General features: G+C 37.4%; 1 protein-coding gene across 2 annotated transcripts in view; it reads left to right on the top strand.

Moving 5' to 3' along the window:
- NUBPL (NUBP iron-sulfur cluster assembly factor, mitochondrial) overlaps nt 1-17548 on the top strand; it is a 201883-nt gene that overhangs the window by 177008 nt on the left and 7327 nt on the right. For both annotated transcript variants that reach the window (XM_046655351.1, XM_046655350.1), the window contains one exon: nt 14531-14651. In XM_046655351.1, the coding sequence (XP_046511307.1) occupies nt 14531-14651 (121 nt within the window). The remainder of the gene's footprint in view (nt 1-14530; nt 14652-17548) is intronic.

The following is a 17548-nucleotide window of genomic DNA, read 5'->3' as shown; positions in this document are numbered from 1 at the left end:
AGGGTATTCTCATGAGCGGGGGTAAAATCGTGATCAGAAGGTGTTCTAGGGCCAGCTTTCACATGTAGATTAAGAGTGACAAAATCCCCGTGGTGTTCCATGTTGTGAATTTTAGCTTGGAAAACTTTTAAAGCCATGGTAACCAAATGCCCGCCTCAGACAGGTAACTCTCCCCATAAAGCACTTAGTTTGATCAGTGTGACTTCCTGTTGTGCCCTCCGAGATAAACTAGATGCAACTAGATGTGCCTACCCAGACAACAAAATAAAGCTACTTATATGGATTTTAAAATATAAATCAGGAAAAAGTTAGAGACAGGGCTATCTACCAAAGATTATGGGAACATGTAATCCATAATCCTTCTTTCTGGCAGAAATTAGATACCAGGGCTAATGATCTGTTACTGCCCCTTGAAGGTCGGGACGATAGCCATTCCATCAGCATGTAAGCGAATGCTTAACTTCTCATCCCATAAGATGAGGGTGGAGGCACATGTCCAGCTCATCAAAAATATCATGAAAACTTCGAGGGAAAAGTTTTAAAAAGAGCAGAAGCCAGAACATTTTCTCCCTGTAAATTATCATTTTGTCCACCAAGGGACCATTTCAACTGATGCTGTCACTTGGGGTAGCTGTGGCTGTGGGGAAGGCCCTGCGTGCACTTTGCTAGTTGGGGGTCTAATGACCATAGTTGCCAAATGCAGCATCTGTACCTTTCATTCCTTATGTTATTGTCACTTCCGTTATAGGGCTTTTAAGGGGCTTTTTTAAATATTATGACTTATAGGGCAGCACTTGAGCCTTACTGCCCTCTAAGTCAAGAGGCAAACAATCTCATAACTGCTCTCACGGATTTTTCTCCAACTCTGGGACAGAGAAGGTGGGACAGAGAAGCGTTGTGGAACGTAACAGTGGGGAAGAGGGATGGTCACTAAGTCCAGGTTAGGCTATTGCTAGGTGGATACCACTGAAGGATAAAAGTTGAGGATATCAGCAAGGAAGTATTGTGAGGCAGTATTCCAAGTGGAGGATCTTGGGCTTCATAAGGCTCATAGGATTAGTGCAGGATTAGTTAGGGAGGGAAAGAGCTGTTTGTGATCAGAAAATTAATGCTGGAGTTTGTTTGCAGAGTTGGAGCAGTTCTGGGTCATGACAGGGTCCAGGACGTGGTTGGTCCTGGGTGTGTGGGGCTGAAACGGAGTGGAAATGAATGTCATTGGAAATACATAATCCCTCCATGTTCGCTTTTTTGACATCATCCTGTGTCTTTATTAGAGCCCTCTTTTTTTCACCACTAACTTTTCATTATTTGCCCTGTAAACAGCAAAAACTTTGAAAGGAGGTAAAATATCTTAATCATCTCTTAAACGTATAGAATAAGATAGATGCTTAGTAATCTTTGCACGTAAATGAGTGAGAACTTTCCAGCAATGAGCTCTGTAAGCAGTTGGACAAGCACGGTGCATTGTAAAGGGAATCCTGGCTATGAGTGGGATGTGGGTTTGATGACCTCTGAGATCCTTCTAGCACTTACGAGCCTTGAAATCTAAGTAATGGTAAAGCATTTGAAGTCAGAAAGTGTTCCATAAATGCAAAGGAGAAATTTTATGCTTTGTTTATGCCACTTTATTTCATTTTTCTCCTGGTTTTTAGTCTTGCTCTCTGTTTTTTTCCCCTTTTGAAATGCATTAGTTACCATGGAAACAATGACGTCATTGGAATTCATTGGTATGGACAGAGTTTAGTAATGTCTACAAGAACATTTTGAAGTTAATTTAAATGATTGCTTAAACTCAGGGCTCAGATCCGGGAAGGAGAAGAAGAGGTGAACTGTTAAATTCTCTGTTCTCTGCCTGAAATGATGTCAGCTCTGCCAAATCCTTGATTATCTCAGTATTTGTAGATAGACTATTTTTAAAAAAGTAATTTAAGATTTTCAATCTTATGTATTATTAGTGGTGAGTATTTTATGTGTTGTGTCATTCTCACCCATTTTTGGTGGGCTTTTTCTACAAAGGAGGCCCGGGCACCTCAGTTTGGAGCCCTTCCCCTTCCAGGGGAACTTCTGCAGTCACGGGGATTCCACTGTCCAGCCCTTCCTTCTTAGGTAGTCCCCTTCCCAGCTCCCGAAAGTATACTAAAGTTTATTTCCTCTCTTATTGCTTTGTACATAAGAGATCACTTAGTTAATTTTAATCCAATAAACAGTTACTAGTTTATTTATTCTACAAATACATATATACTGATGTTGAGTGCCTTCTATAAGCAAAATACCGTGATAAGTAAGCTCCATTGGTGATTTAAAGTAAGCTCCATTGGTGATTTAAAGTAAGCTCCATTGGTGATTTAAAGAAAGAAAAAGGAGGATGAAGTCTTTTTCTTCAAGTCTCTTCTCATCCTGTAGACTGACTCCATTGTAGTGCAGGGGCCCTAAATTCTGAGGAACATAAGAACACTTTCTTCTCTGGGCTATCAAGCAGGACTTTCTTAGAAAAGCCATGATTTTTTTCATGTCCCTGTAATTTTGCACCTGCTGGTCCCTTGCCTGATAAGCCGTTGTCAGCCTGGGAACTCATATTTATTTTTCAAATCCCTGCTCAAGCATTACTTCCTCTAGGAAGCTTTTCCCAAACTGCCAGAAAAGGTTAATAATTCTTTTTCTGAGCTATTTGAACATATCTGGCTTGGCTCTTATCCTCCTGCAGGTTTACCTATCAGTCTCCACAGAAGAACGTGAGTTCCTGGGGGGCAAGAAGACATGCCTCAAAGATCCTTAAATGCTCAGTTACCTGGCGGATAGCAGGCAAATGATAAGCACGCCTTATCCTGACATTTGACCTGGGATATAATGCCACCCACAATCTGCTCTTCCCCTTGTCCCCAGCTCACAGGCCACTCTGCCTTGCATTCTCTGCCACGGTCAAACTGGTTGTCTTGCACTTCTTTGCGATTTCCACAGTTTCTGTCTTCATGGTCCTCAGCGTGCTGTTACTGCCCCGCCCCCAGCCCTGAGAACCCTTTACCCTCATTTTTCACCTGGTAGCTCCTTTTTGTTTTTCAGTACTTAGATTAAATGGCTCGCTCTCTGGGAGACTTGCCCTGACTCTCTTAACTAGGTGAACTCTTTCTTGTGTGATGCAGTAACACTCTGTTTCTCCTTTTGTAACTGTTTCCGCATTTGTCAGTACTTTCACATGTATTAGGGCCATATTGTAAGCTCTGGGTGCAGGAACCACTTACCTCCCTCTGTACCTAGAACATATAGCTGCTCACTAAACGTAAACTGAATGAATGAGCGGAGTCTGAAATTCATAGGCGTATCAAGGGAGTGGGGAGGGGCAGAATTTAATCTGAAAAGAATCAGGAAATCACAAGTTGTGTTCAGGGTTGTTCAGTTTGTCTATAGTTGAAGTAATATGTTTGGGTATGTCTATGCTAGGCCCAGGTTTGGTAGGGCTTTAAACACTGGGCTAAGAAGTTTGTTCTTGAGATTTTTTTCTTTTTTTTTGAGGAGGATTAGCCCTGAGCTAAGATCTGCTGCTAATCCTCTTCTTTTTGCTGAGGAAGTCTGGCCCTGAGCTAACATCCGTGCCCATCTTCCTCTACTTTATATGTGGGATGCCTGCTGCAGCATGGCTTGACAAGTGGTGCATATGTCCACACCTGGGATCCAAACTGATGAACCCTGGGCTGCTGAAGTGGAATGTGTGAACTTAACCGCTGCACCACCGGGCCGGCCCCTGTTCTTCAGACTTTTAAAGTTGTCCATAAAGAATGCTGGATAGGAAATAGACATAATTAGAATGGAGCTTTGAAAGTATTTAATCTGGTGAAAATAAATGGAAAGGACAGGAGCCAGGAGAGTGGAGGCAGAAAGGAAGCATTTGCAGTGGTCAAATTTATCCCCACTGCAGGCTGTGACCCACCGGTGAGTCAGGAAGTCAGTACAGCGAGCGACGTAACCAAAGGTTTTAAACAGTATCAGAGTAAATTGCTCTTAGGAAGAGGAAGTCTTATTTCATAAACATTTGGTCTTAGTTATAACGCGTAACACGTGTGCACTTGTATTGGATCAAGATGAAAAATATTTCACTTATCATAAAAGGCAGTTTTAATAAGTTGGGAAAACCCTGGTGTAGGTGATTGAGAGTAAGGGTCTGATCTAGAATAATGCCAGTGAAAATGGAAAGGGGGGTAAATGGAACTGACATTTTGAGGGAGGAATTGACAGGCGTGGCAATTGATTACATAGGGTGTGGGCTTAGAAAAAAAGGAGGAGGAAATCAAAGGGATTTTGAGAGTTGTGCTGCCATTAATAAATCTGCCAGGAGCTGCTTTTTGCTCAGGTGACAGAGAACTAGAAATAAGAGGTTAGATTCTCAGTCGCGAATCCCTGCCCTTGTTCTCTGTGAGGGTTGTGATTTAAACCTGTTGGCAAGGAAGAGACTGGTGGAGAAAATTATTTGATGTTGACCTTTTTAGCACAATTCACATCACATGATGTATGTGACCATCCTTTCTCCTCACAGAGCCAGATTTATTGTTTATCTGTGTGTTTGTAGCCTCCTATACACAAATGTTTTTTTTGGCACTGAGAGAGCTATATTCTTTAAGTATATAACCTCTTTTATGGTTACAAATTAACTTACTTTAGAAATTATATTTTTTTATGCAATAAGGTACTGCTACAGAGGCATTTTTTCATATTTGTGAAGAGAGTGAGCTCAAGACTCTGATTGCTAGAGTTCAAGTCCCATGGCTGTCACTTTGTAGCTGTATGACCTGAGCGAGTTACTTAATCTGTGCCTCCATTTTCTCATTCATAATATGGGAATTATAGTACTTCCCTCAGAGAGTTGAGGTGAGAAATAAGTGAGATAATGCACGTAAAGGGCTTGGGACAGCCCTGGCGTAGTCTAGACACTGGCACAATCTAAACACCCGATTGGTGTCATTATAATGTCATATAATTAATGTTGCTTATTATAATTACTTTTAGAATGTTATCGTGAAACAGATAAATTTTTAATTCATAGGTATTTGGCCTAGGTATTTTGACTAGTCCCTTTATTTGCTCACAAAGAATTATAACAAGAAATTTTTGAAAATTTAGATGAATAATGTCTTTAAGATTTCCTTATTCTTTGAGTATTTTAGTTGAGCCTAAACTGTTCTCATCATATAGATTTATTAAGTTGCTAAAGTTATTTAGAGTCTAAAATTCTGCATTATTTAAAATTTGCGTTAATATAGACTAATTACTATCACGAATAGACCTCAGAATTCATAATGATGCAAATACAATAGAAGTTTGTTTCTTGCTCATGTAACAGTACTAGCAGATGAACAGTAAGCAGGACGACCTTCTTCCATGAAGTCATTTAGACTGTTGGAGCCTCTGCCATTTTCAAATGTGACTTCTAAGGCCACCGTTGGGGCCATCCTCATTTGAGCCAACCAGAAGGGAAAGACAGCACAGAGGCATGTACATGGAGATTTTCATGGACCAGGCACACATACTTCTACTCACATTCCACTAGAAGAACTCAGTCACATGATCACATGTCATGTTTCTCAGGGAGTCAAGAAATGGAAGTTAGCTGTATGCCAGGGAAGATGACACCATGGATTTTGGTGAATAGCTTGCTGTCTATGCTACAGTTCACTGGCAACAAATATAGATTAAAGCCTAATGCTGGTGACTGAACTTATGTTTTTCCCCCCATAAATAATTCTGAAAATTCTCTATTTCAGCCTTGCAAATAGTTGTTTATTTTATAAAAGAGGGATAGAAATCTTGCTTTTCCTCTGGTTTGCTTTTCCTACTGTTTAAAAACAAAAAACAAAGGAAAAAAATCCTATTGTGGCCTGAAACTTTAAAATATTTATTTGTAAGAGTTAACGATTGTATTGTCTTCTAAAAGAGAATTAGATGATCTTAGAACCTAAACTAGATGATTCTTATCAGTGTTTTCCTTTCATTTTCCGTTGTTTTCCATTTTCATTACCAAACACCCTCCCAGTTGTTCTTAGTGATGAGGATCAGGATTGTGGTTTATTATTTTTCTGGCAGAGTAACCATTTATGGTAGTGTGTTATTCATTTGGAACAGGAGTTCCACACCTTCACCCTTGAATACCTTCAAAACTCGTATGTTTATGATACGTGTCTTGGAGCTTTTTCAGCAGCTAGGTTCTATTGGACCCCAAAAGTCCTATTTTATGTAACACCTTGAGCCTACCTACCTTAAAAACAATTTAGAAATAGGTACTCTTCTGTGAAAATAGAGGCAAAGGACACATTTATTATCTCCTTTTCATCCTTGAGCATAGTTTTTCCTCTGTGATCATCAAGTAGTCTCACGTGATTCTCAGGAAAGTTTAATACCTTTGAGGTATTTAAAGAATCTTTCATTATTGGCTTTGGAGACCTTGCAAAGTCCTGTTTGAATTCTTTCTTGGAACACATATTAACAGGTTTGCACATGACATAGCACATGTGGCTTCCTTCTTCACAGTTGGGTAATTTTTCCATTTTTAGAAAAATGACTTTTCTTCGGTGATAACCTTTATAAGGCTGGGTAGCATTCTGCATCTTGATCTTGATTACATCTCAGAGACCGAAGATATATGCTTGTTTGTATGTTTTCCCAGAATCTCTCAGAAGTCCAGGTAAGCTTTATACTAGAGTGCTGTTCTATATGATTCACATGAATTGAACTTATCTAACCCTCACCACAACCCTGTGAGGATCTAGATAACATTATTTTCTCCATTTTGCAGATGAGAAAATTGTGGTACAGAAGATTAAATAATTTACATAAGAACACCCATCCCATTTTTTAAAATTATAATATCTGTATACATGCTTCAAGGATTATACCAAAAACTGGTTCAGGGCTATTGGAGAACTGAAAAGCACTTATGAATCTAATCTATTTCAGTTATTATTATTCATTCTCTATTTAACAGTGAGTTTTTCCTCCTCACTTTTTCTTAAATCATAGCTTTTAATCCTTGTGATAGGCTCCAACCAGCAAGAACTTAACCTGATTTTAACCTTGAGAAATTGGATTATATAGTAGCCTGAAAATCTTGCTTGTTACTTACCTGAATCTGGGTTTAAAATGCCAAGAAGAAATTAAAATTGGGGCCTTTTGAGCCTGCTTAATTCAATACATTTAGACACAAAAATCCAATATTTCAGAACAATGTTGATATTTCAAGAGAGTCAATTTTTTAAAAGTTAATAAAAGAAGTACCCTTCTGAGCCAGTGATGGATTGGAATAACGTAAGAATAACATCTGAAAGGTTTGTGGTGGCTGATGTTAGGCCAGCATGTAGCATTTGCTTTCTTCCAGTAAAACTAGCTGAAGTAAAAAGAAAAAAGGATCTTATACTTTGACGAGACATTAAAAAATGATGGAGCATGCTTACAGCTGCATCTCAGTGGCATTATGTAAATTAAGCTATGGCAAAGCGTCTGTTTTCTAATGCTTCTGCTATCAAAGGATATACAAAATAGCTCTACAATAAACACAAACAGCTTAACACATATGAAGTGTTCACATCATATAAGACCTTTTGGGAGTGTGGGGGTAGAGGATGGTCATATGGACGTGAATTCTTTCCTATTTAAAAGAAGAATTTTTTATGAAAATTATAATATGGATAGTCTAATGTTCTTCCTTATTATATTAGTTGCCCCTGTTCAAAACTCATTGATAATAGAGGACTTCTCTTAAATGAACTATGGCAGTGTTTTCTCATCTTTTTAATACTCAAGGCTCTCTTATAAATTTTCTTCCAACTAATCCACGTTTTGAAAAAGTTATCTGCCACATAGTCTGCATATCTTAATGAGGAATTTTCTCTTATTAAATTAAATATATATGTGTGTGCATATATATATATATATATATATAACTCGTATGAGCTTCCGAACAGGATGAGATAACCACATGAGTGTTTTCACACTCAATGGATGTCATTTAAACTAAAAGCAAAGAAACTTACTTGTTTATCTTTCCTGCATAGTCTTGAAAGTAAATGTTTCATTTCTGTTCAATTTTTTAAAATATTCATAAAATACAGACCCTGATAAATGTCTTTGTGCATCATTATGACCTTAAAAAACATTAAGTAGGGGAGCTACCAAAATAAGTTCTGTAGTCTACATTAATTGTCTACATTAGCACTGTCCAATAGAGATATAATGCAAGCCACATATGTAATTTTAAAGTTTTTAGTAGCCATATTTTAAAAAGTAGCCATTTTTTAAGAGTAGGAAAAAAAAAGGGATGAAGTTAATTTTAATAATATACTTAGCTCAGTATATTATCATTTCAACATAAAATCAATATAAAAATTGAGAATCAACCAACAAAGGAATTGTATGAAAAAATACTAGGACCTTTTGCAGTTCAATAAGAAAAAACATATAATCCATGGAAAAAGTAGACAAGAGACCCCAACAGACACTGCAGAAAGTATAAAATGACCAATAAACAGGTAAAAATATGCTCAACTTCATTGATAATTATGGCCATGCAAATTAAAACCACAGTGCAAAGGAGAGTGGGGCAGAGTCAGGAAGAATGAGGACAGACTGGAATGCACCTGCACCTCTCGTCTTGCTTTCACCACCTCTAACCAAAGGAAACCTGTAGAGTGTGATGCCTAGAGCTTCTCTTCCATCTCCCACGTCTTGCACCACTTTACTTTTGGTGAACGTTAATGAGGAGCCGTACAGGGAAGAGGATTCTAGGAAATATAGTTCCCAGTCTAAACAGATTGACAATTGAACAGTCTGGCACAGTGAGACGACTACACACTCACCACACTTGCTAAGATGAAAAAAAACCAATGATACCCAATGTTGCTGAAGCTGTGGCACAGCTGGAATTCTCATACATTGCTAGTGTGAGTGTAAATTGGTAGAACTTCATTGGAAAACCTGGGCATTTTTTGCTAAAGTTAAATATGTATATTCTAATATCTAGCCAAAAAAAAGGACAGTATAAAAACATTCATAGAAGCATTATTTATAATAGCCCAAATCTGGAAACACACAAATGAGAATGAGTCATTTTGATATTGTCATGGAATCTTAGGACTCAATGGACACAAACTACATACGTGCATGGTTTAGCTGGTGAATCACACAGACACAAAAGAATGTATTGCATGATTCCGTTTGTATCAGGTTCAAAACTAGACAAAATTAATTTATGGTATTAGAAATCAGGTTAGTTTATACCTTTGGGAGCATTTTTTGGAGGGTGTACAAGGAGACTTCTAGTGCTGGCAATGTTTTAGTTCTTAACAAGGTCATGGTAACATGGGCATACTTTATGATAAGTCCATTTGGTGATACACTTATGATCTGGGTACTTTTTGTGTGTTTTCATGATACACTTCAATAAAAAATCTTAAAAGGCTTAAAGAATAGCCTGTAAGCCTAAAAGAATTTTAGACGTATTTTACATTCTTTTACTCATACTAAATCTTTGATATCCAGTTTGTATTTTACACTTACAGCACATCTCAGTTCAGATTAGCCGCATTTCAAATGCTCGTAGCCACATGTGACTAGTGGCTACCTAATTAGACCATGCAGGTCTAGAACCCCACTATTTCAGACCTTCTCTAGATTTAGACTTTTATTTCAGAGCTTTCCTTGGGGTATGAGGTGGAAATAATATGGGATTGTTCCTCCCAAGGGCCTCATCGTAATTGTTTTGCTACTTCTCTGTTTTTATAGAATATTTTCTATTTAAAGCAGATGGTGGTTTTTGTGTGCAGGTTGACAAGATGCCCAACAACCACCGTTTTTGTTATTTTTTCTTATTGCTTTATTAGCCGTTCTTTACATGACCACCATTTTTTAAAGCAAACATTTTATTGAAGTATGATATGCCTACACAAAAGGGCACAAATTCTAAGTGTATAGCTCGATGAACTTTTACAAAGTAAACACCCCCATTATTTGTATTCACGAAGCAGAACGTTACCAGTATCCCAGAAGCTCCTGCTTTGTGCCGTCTCCCGGTTGCTACCCCCAGAGCAGAACCCAAATTATAACACTATAGATTAGTTTTGCCTGTTTTTGAACTTTATATAAATGAAATAATAAGTATATACTTTCGTGTGGCTTGTTTTGCTTAAAATTATGTTTGAGAGAGTCACTCATACTATTGAATGTAGCTATGGTTCTTTTATTCTCATTGCTCTATAGCGTTCCATCATGTGAATATACCACAATTCATCTGTCCATTTTATTGTTGTTGGGCATTTAGGTAGTTTTCCATTTTTGGATAATTAGTGCTACGTGTGAACATTTTTGTGCATATCTTTTAGTGAATGCTATGTTCACATTTCTGTTAACTGAGTTTAATTGCTGTGCTGTAGAATAAGCATTTATCAGTTTAAGTAGATAACTACCAAGCAGTTTTCTAAAATGGTTGTGCCAGTTTACACTCAACTGAAGCTGTGAGTTTTAGTTACTCCATGTGCTCACCACTTGGTATTTTTTGGTTTTGTCATGGTTGTTGTTGTTGTAGTCATATGGACATTTATCTGTTCTAATCAGGTCTTAAGCACAGATGTGTGGTATCTCATTATGGTTCTAATTTGCATTTCTTTGATGACAAATGAAGTTGAACACTTTTTCTCATTTTTGCTGGTCTTTGGATATCCTATGGAGTGCCTGTTAAGTTTCTTGCCTTTGTATTCCGGATAAAAGTTCCTGTCATGTATGTGTATTATGGATACTATCTCTTCTCTCTAGCTTGCCATTCCACTCTCTTAATTATGTCTTCTGATTAAGTTATTAATTTTAGTGTAGTCCAATTTAACAAAAAAAATTTTATGTTTAGTGCTTCTTTGTGTCCTGCTAGAAAAATCTTTGCCCGCCTCTAAGGTTATAAGTATATTCTCCTGTTTTCTCTCTAAAAGTATTTTTGTTTTAACTTTCACATTTAGCTCTGTAATCCATCCAGAATTAATTAATTGTGTGAGATAGGGGGTTAAGCTTCCTTATTTTCCATATAGATAGCCAATTAACATGCAATGCTGTGCCGTCTCCATTGTAAATCAGTGACTTTCATATATAATTCTGTTCTGAGCTCTTTCCATTACAACTTTTTTTAAAGCGAAGTGGTTTATATGTGGGAAGTTCTTAAGATAAGAATTCTAGAGTTAAGTGGAATTAGTTTATTCAAGATAATCTAGGAAGCAGTATTAGGGCATTTATCTTTTTTTTTGAGTGTACATCCTTATCAGTAAATGAGGTTTGAGCCTATATATGTATATATGTGTGTGTGTATATATATATAGTATATGTATACTATATATGCACTACTGCTTTAATATGTTATTTTCATTATAAAACAAAATTGGAATTAAAAAGGAAATAATAAAACAGAAATAGCAATTCTAATATTTTCTTCCTATACCCCTATATCAGCCAGGATGGGCTGGGTTATGTGTGTTAACAGCCCTCAAATTTCAGTGGCTGAAAACAGCATCAGTTTGTTTCTCGCATGCTACATGTCCATTATGGTTTGGCTTCAGTGCTCATCTGCATTGTTCTTACTCTGGCACCCAGACTGATGGAGCAGCCACTTTCTGGAAGCTTGCTGGTCACAGGGACAGAGGAAAAGATAATGGGGAATTAGCCCTTAAATCTTCTGCCTAGGTGTGACACCTGTCACTTCTGCTCACATTTCATTGTCCAAAAAAAGTTACATGTCCTCACCTAATTGCAGAGAAGAAAAATCCTAATCTTGTGCCCAGAAGGAGAACTGGAAATATTTCAGACAGCACTAAAAACTGTCACTGCTGAAATTACTGATTTCAGAGAACACAGCCATGGATTTGTGTTTGTCTAAGAAAATAAACACATAAAGACAAGTCCTTTTAGTTTTTTCTATTCCATTTTCTTTTTAAAACCCTACAGTCCTAAGATATGAGGTTAGTACAAGTAAAGGCATAGTGATCTCTCTTGCTGAAAACCTTTTAATGGCTTCTCTTTGCCCTCATTACATAACCCAGACACCTAACGTGGCCACAAGCTACCTTTCCAGCCTCACCTCGTGCCATTCACACCGCACCTGCACCACGCTGGCCTTGCCATTCCTTGAAGGAGACATGTGCTCCCTGCTTCTGTCTTGAGTGTTTTTCCTCCCTTTCTCCTTGTTTTTACCTGCTTATTCTTTAACTTTTAGGTAAATATTTCCTCAAGGAAATCCTCTGTGACGCCCAGGGTAGTTAGAGTCTTGTCTGTTCTCCACTCTCATAGTGCTCTGTACTTTGCTTTCAGAGAAGCTGGTCCAGTGTTTAAGGAGATTTTTGCACTATTATTTGTTCAGTCTATTTCTTCAGTTAGCGCACAGGCTCCAAGGGGGCAGGATCGAGTCTGTTTTGCTCACCACTGTGAGCTGCTCCTTGTGTAGCCCAGTGACTGCATATAATAGGAGCTCATTAAATATTGAGTTTGGTTGTGGTTTTATGTCTGTGACATTTTGTAGTCTATCTAGAGAACGTGCCTGAGACATTTATACAGTCCATAGAAAACAATTTGATGATAAAAAGTTAATCACACAAACTGAACGTACACTCTTGCTTCATGCCTCTCTGTGTCTTAGGGAGTCTGAGATTCCAAGTAGGAATGCTTTTCCCATTCTCTCTGGATTGGGATAACCCTCATCTAGATTTTAACATTATTTAAGTGTTTTTCTTTTTCCTGTTTCTCGAGTGATATTTTTATGTTTAAGTTGAAAGCCCTACAGTCAAAGAATATATCACATTTAACATAAATGGCAGTAAAACTGACCAAGCAATAAGTGTGTTATATAGAGATGATGAATAAACAAATAAGCTGTGTAATATTCAGCTGTGTTTTCTTATAGCTTTCTGGAGACGGCACTGAATTACCAAAACACAGTGTGATTTATTTTTTGTGATACTTCGCATCAGCAAAAGGGCGTATATTAGATGCTTGGAAAATGCTTAGCTACAAATTTATGTCCCTCACTGTTTGTCTTCATTTATGTGTGTTGTGGAAAACTTCGGTCTTTTCCGTTTCTCTTTTCAGAAAGAATAACAAATTTGATCACCTTCTTGTCTGTATGTTTCCGTGTGGGCTGTCAGTGCTATTCTTCATTTAAAATGCAAAATATTCTAATAGAATTAACTCCTATAATAATAATCTTATTGGTGAAATGGATAGGATGATACAGACATTGTTATCTCTAAGCCTCTGATAGTTGTGTTCCCCATTTTTATTCTAGAAGAGAACCACTGCTTCCCGTCAGTAAGAAGGTAGGATTGAAAGGAGCATGAATAAGGATTATAGTTGTGCATCACTTAATGGTGGGAATAATTCTGAGAAGTGCGTCGTTAGGTGATTTCGTCATTGTGTGGCTGTCGGAGTAGAGTTACACGAACCTAGATGGCATAGCCTACTGCACACCTAGGTTATATGATACTAATCTCATGGGCCCACCATCGTGTATGTGATACAATGTTGACTGAAACATTGTTACGTGGTACATGACTGTATATTTGCCAAGTCTGTCTATTTATTCAAAAAATGTTTATGAAGTATCTATTTTGTGCCAGAAGTTGGGGAAACTCAGAAAGAGATGGACACTTTCTATAAGACTCTAAATTTTTGTTTCAAATGACAACATTCTGCTAAGAGCTGAGTCTCAGTCTTTTGCTATAGCTGTGTCAGTTTTCTCACCTATAGAATGGGGATGATAAAATACCCATCTCATAAAGTTCTTGTGGGGAGTAAATAAGTCCATGCACTTAAAGCACTTACCCCAGTGCCTGGCATATAGCACACATTCACTATATGTTAGCTGTTATTTACTATGAGGCCTTCTCACAGTTAGCCTCTTAACTACTTATTTTTCTGGTTTTTTCCCCCGCTTATTCTTCCCATATTGCCATCAGAGTTAAATTTTTAAAACATAGATATGAGTGTGTAACACCACCTCTTTGATACCATCTTCTCGACTTTAACACCTTTTGGGGTTTTCTATTATCTCAAACACATGGATGGCATTTAGCATCTTACCGTCTGACCCTGACCTTCCTTACCAAATCAGCTTTTCCCTTGACCCCCCACTAGGTTGCAGCCCCAATAGGCTGCACACTTATATTTCTCTGTCTTGGCTTGTGCCCTTCCTTTTGCCTAGAATTCCTGCTGTAGGCCTCACCCGTCTTATCCTCAGCCTGAAGAAACAGTTCTCTATGAGCCACTCAGAGATTCCTCTTATTCTTCCCAGACAGAATTTTTGATCCCTGTCATTTATATTTCTTTAGCATTGATCGCATTATTAAAGTTAATTACATGGGTCTTGCTCTCCTACCACCTTGTGAGTTCCTTGAGAGCAGAGACCATAACTTGTTCATCATTGTATCACTAGAACCTAATAGGCACTCGGTGAAAACTTGTTGAAATAATGGATTGAGATTTGGTTTAATTTTGTTTTGATTTCAATGTGTTTTTTTTATTCTAGGTTCTGGGCCTTGTCCAAAATATGAGTGTTTTCCAGTGTCCAAAATGTAGACACAAAACTCATATTTTTGGTGCTGATGGTGCAAGGAGACTGGCACGGACCCTTGATCTTGATGTTCTCGGTAAGACCGTAGGATATTCTTTGGCAGAGGAAATGGCAGAAGGGAAAGTGGGGATAAGGCATGGTGATGAAGAGTGTTTCAGAAAATGATGAATTGTTTCTGCCTTATGTTCTAAATTAAGGTAGTATAGCGCAGTTGTGTGTGCTGTCCTTTCTTTGGCTTTTTGTAATGCTTCATTAGTGGAAGACTTTTTGAATAGGAGTTTTGTTCTGCCAATTATGACAACCTCTGTCATAGATAAAAACTTCTTATAACTTGAATTTGAGAAGAGAGTTTTGTGGTGAGTACTGAGATTTGAAGCTTCTGTTTTAAATAGTAGTCATCAGTTTGTTTGCTAAAGTGGGAACACATCTCTCAGTATAAACAGATACATGAAAATACCCGTTCAGTATGTTGTGGCAACCTTTGGAAGTGTCATTTCTCGTTACATATGGAAAAATGCCTTCCTGATCAGTTCTGAATTTATCAGTCCTTCTGCTCTAGAAAGACAATATTTCTGTAATCTTCATCTATATGTTTGTCGTGCTTATCTGAAATTTATGTTGTATATACTGTTCACGTTACTGAATTGAAGGATTAATTAATGTTTTGAGAAGAAGTAACATCATATGTTAAGTGAGCAAAACACAGATTTTGGATAAAACATGATTTTTTTAAAAACCCACAAGCAACTTAATGGACTTTTTAGGAAACATGTTTTAATGTTTTACTTATGAATGAGTTTCTGTTCTGGGCAAAGGCAGATGTTAGATGCTGAATAAGGGAGGCATAGAGTGAATTATTAGTTTTAGGTAGTTAACAATTAAGATCCCTTAGAGATCAAGGAATTTCAAAACATTCTTTATTATAATTAAGTTTCTAAAAGTTAATGTTAAAAATATTATTGTTATGCATTTGTAGTATAGCAGCCAACAGAATACTAGGTGAATACTAATGATATATTTTGATACATTGCTATAATTAGAGCCACTAATTATATTCTGCAACTGTTTTTCATTTAACTAACCTAGAAAGTTCAATTTACCAAATCTGCATAGTAACATCACAGATTGACATTCACTTATATAATAAAGTAAATGTGTAATTATAATGGCATTATTGAATTATGCTGACAATATTATAATTCCCTAATTTCTAAATGGGTGGTACAATTTTGTAAGTCAGTTATTTAGAATTTGAAACATAGCTCCTAGAGAAACATTCTCACATATGGAAGTTACATTTTAACCAACAGCTCACAAATGTATAGTTACCCTAAAAATGTATCAGAAACAGTGATTACTGATCACAAAAACAGAATAGTGCTGTAGACTGCTATAGCTAACAGTGTTATGGGAACTCGGGGTACATCTCCTCCTTTTAGTGCAGTCAGGGGGCCGAGGGGGATCTCCCATGAATGGGAGAGGGGCCCCAATAACAAAAAGGGGTTGTTACTGGGAATGAGGAACTGAGATCAGGGAAGCAGCTCTCCCAGCTGTGGCCTCCTGACTGGTTGAACCTCCCAGGAACCCTTATTCTCCTTTACTGACTCCCTGGCTGCCTCTTAAGTTATTTTCACCCATTGGGCTCTTTTGAATGATTTTTTGGTAAAATGGCTCTTCAGAACTTTATCCATATTTACCTACACGGACAGTTTATGCATAGTAGTTAAGGCCTCAGATCATCTCACAGAAACCCCTTTAACTTTTGTCTCTGAAACATGTTCTCGCTGCCTTCAGACCTAGCCCCTCCAAGATACTTTCCAAGGCCGGGCTGCACCTCACTCGCTCTCCATACTTTTATTCCTTTTTATCCTTCTCTGTGTACAACTGTTAGCTCATTACCACTCTCACTAGGCCACCTATTTTCTACCAAGGTTTTCCTCTTTCTTCTTCTACTCTTCTGTGTAGGATTGTGAGTCTTTGGAGGGCAGAAGCGATGTCGGTGGGTGGCTATATAAAGGAGAAGGATTTACTTTTTTTTCTTCCATTATTGCGATAGAAATGAAAGCATTCAGGATTCCTTACTATTATGGCAGTTCATAAGAGAAAAAACTTTATGATTTCTAAGAGTTTTCTATAACATTTTTCCCCCTGCCTGCCCCGTGACAGTTTCTGCAGTCTTATGCTTATCTATAGAACAGACATCAAATGTACTGAAAAGCTAATCTTTAAATGGCTACTGAAATTCATGTATTTTGTTGTTTAGTTATTGAACATTTAGGAAAGACTTAAAGAGTTGGTTAAGATCTCAAAATGTGCTGACAAGGGAAGCATGAAATATATCTGTTCCTCCATGTGCTTCATACTATAAATTGTAGTAGGTTTGTAGTTTTGTAACATATACCTCTGCATTATTTACATTGCCTCTCATGTTGCTAAATGACTTATTTATATAACACACACATGCACATGTTTCAATTACCTTTGCATGGATTTGGAGTGGTTCTAAGAATGCTGAGTACCATGACAAATCAACTCTTCTACTTAAGACTCCATTTACTGCATTTTAAATCTCAGCCTTATGAAAGGCTTCCTTTGTGATGGTGGAGTCAATTGGATGATGGATCATAGCATTTCCCCCCTACATTCTACCACCTGATAGTAATATATTCTCAGGAAAGGCACACAGCCTCTCTGACCTCAGGTCTGTTTCTTGGAGGTTCTTGTATATTTCCTGAGATTTCATCAAGCTCACAAATTATATATAATGCTATATAGATTAATATATAATAAAAAAATAATTCTATCTGATAAAGAGGCAGGTAGTTGAGATAATAGGTCTGGCCTACTTTTTAACGGTTCTCTTAGCTCACTCATCTGCCAACATTGGGAAGATTATTTTGTTGTACTTTTTTTTTTTTACTACTTTGCCTCCTCATCCTTTCCTCTTCAATTTCCTCTTATTGTGTGATATGA

This window comes from Equus quagga, chromosome 2, assembly GCF_021613505.1.
Source record: "Equus quagga isolate Etosha38 chromosome 2, UCLA_HA_Equagga_1.0, whole genome shotgun sequence".
In the NCBI taxonomy this organism is placed as follows: domain Eukaryota; kingdom Metazoa; phylum Chordata; class Mammalia; order Perissodactyla; family Equidae; genus Equus; species Equus quagga.
This window is presented reverse-complemented; position numbering and strand designations above follow the sequence as displayed.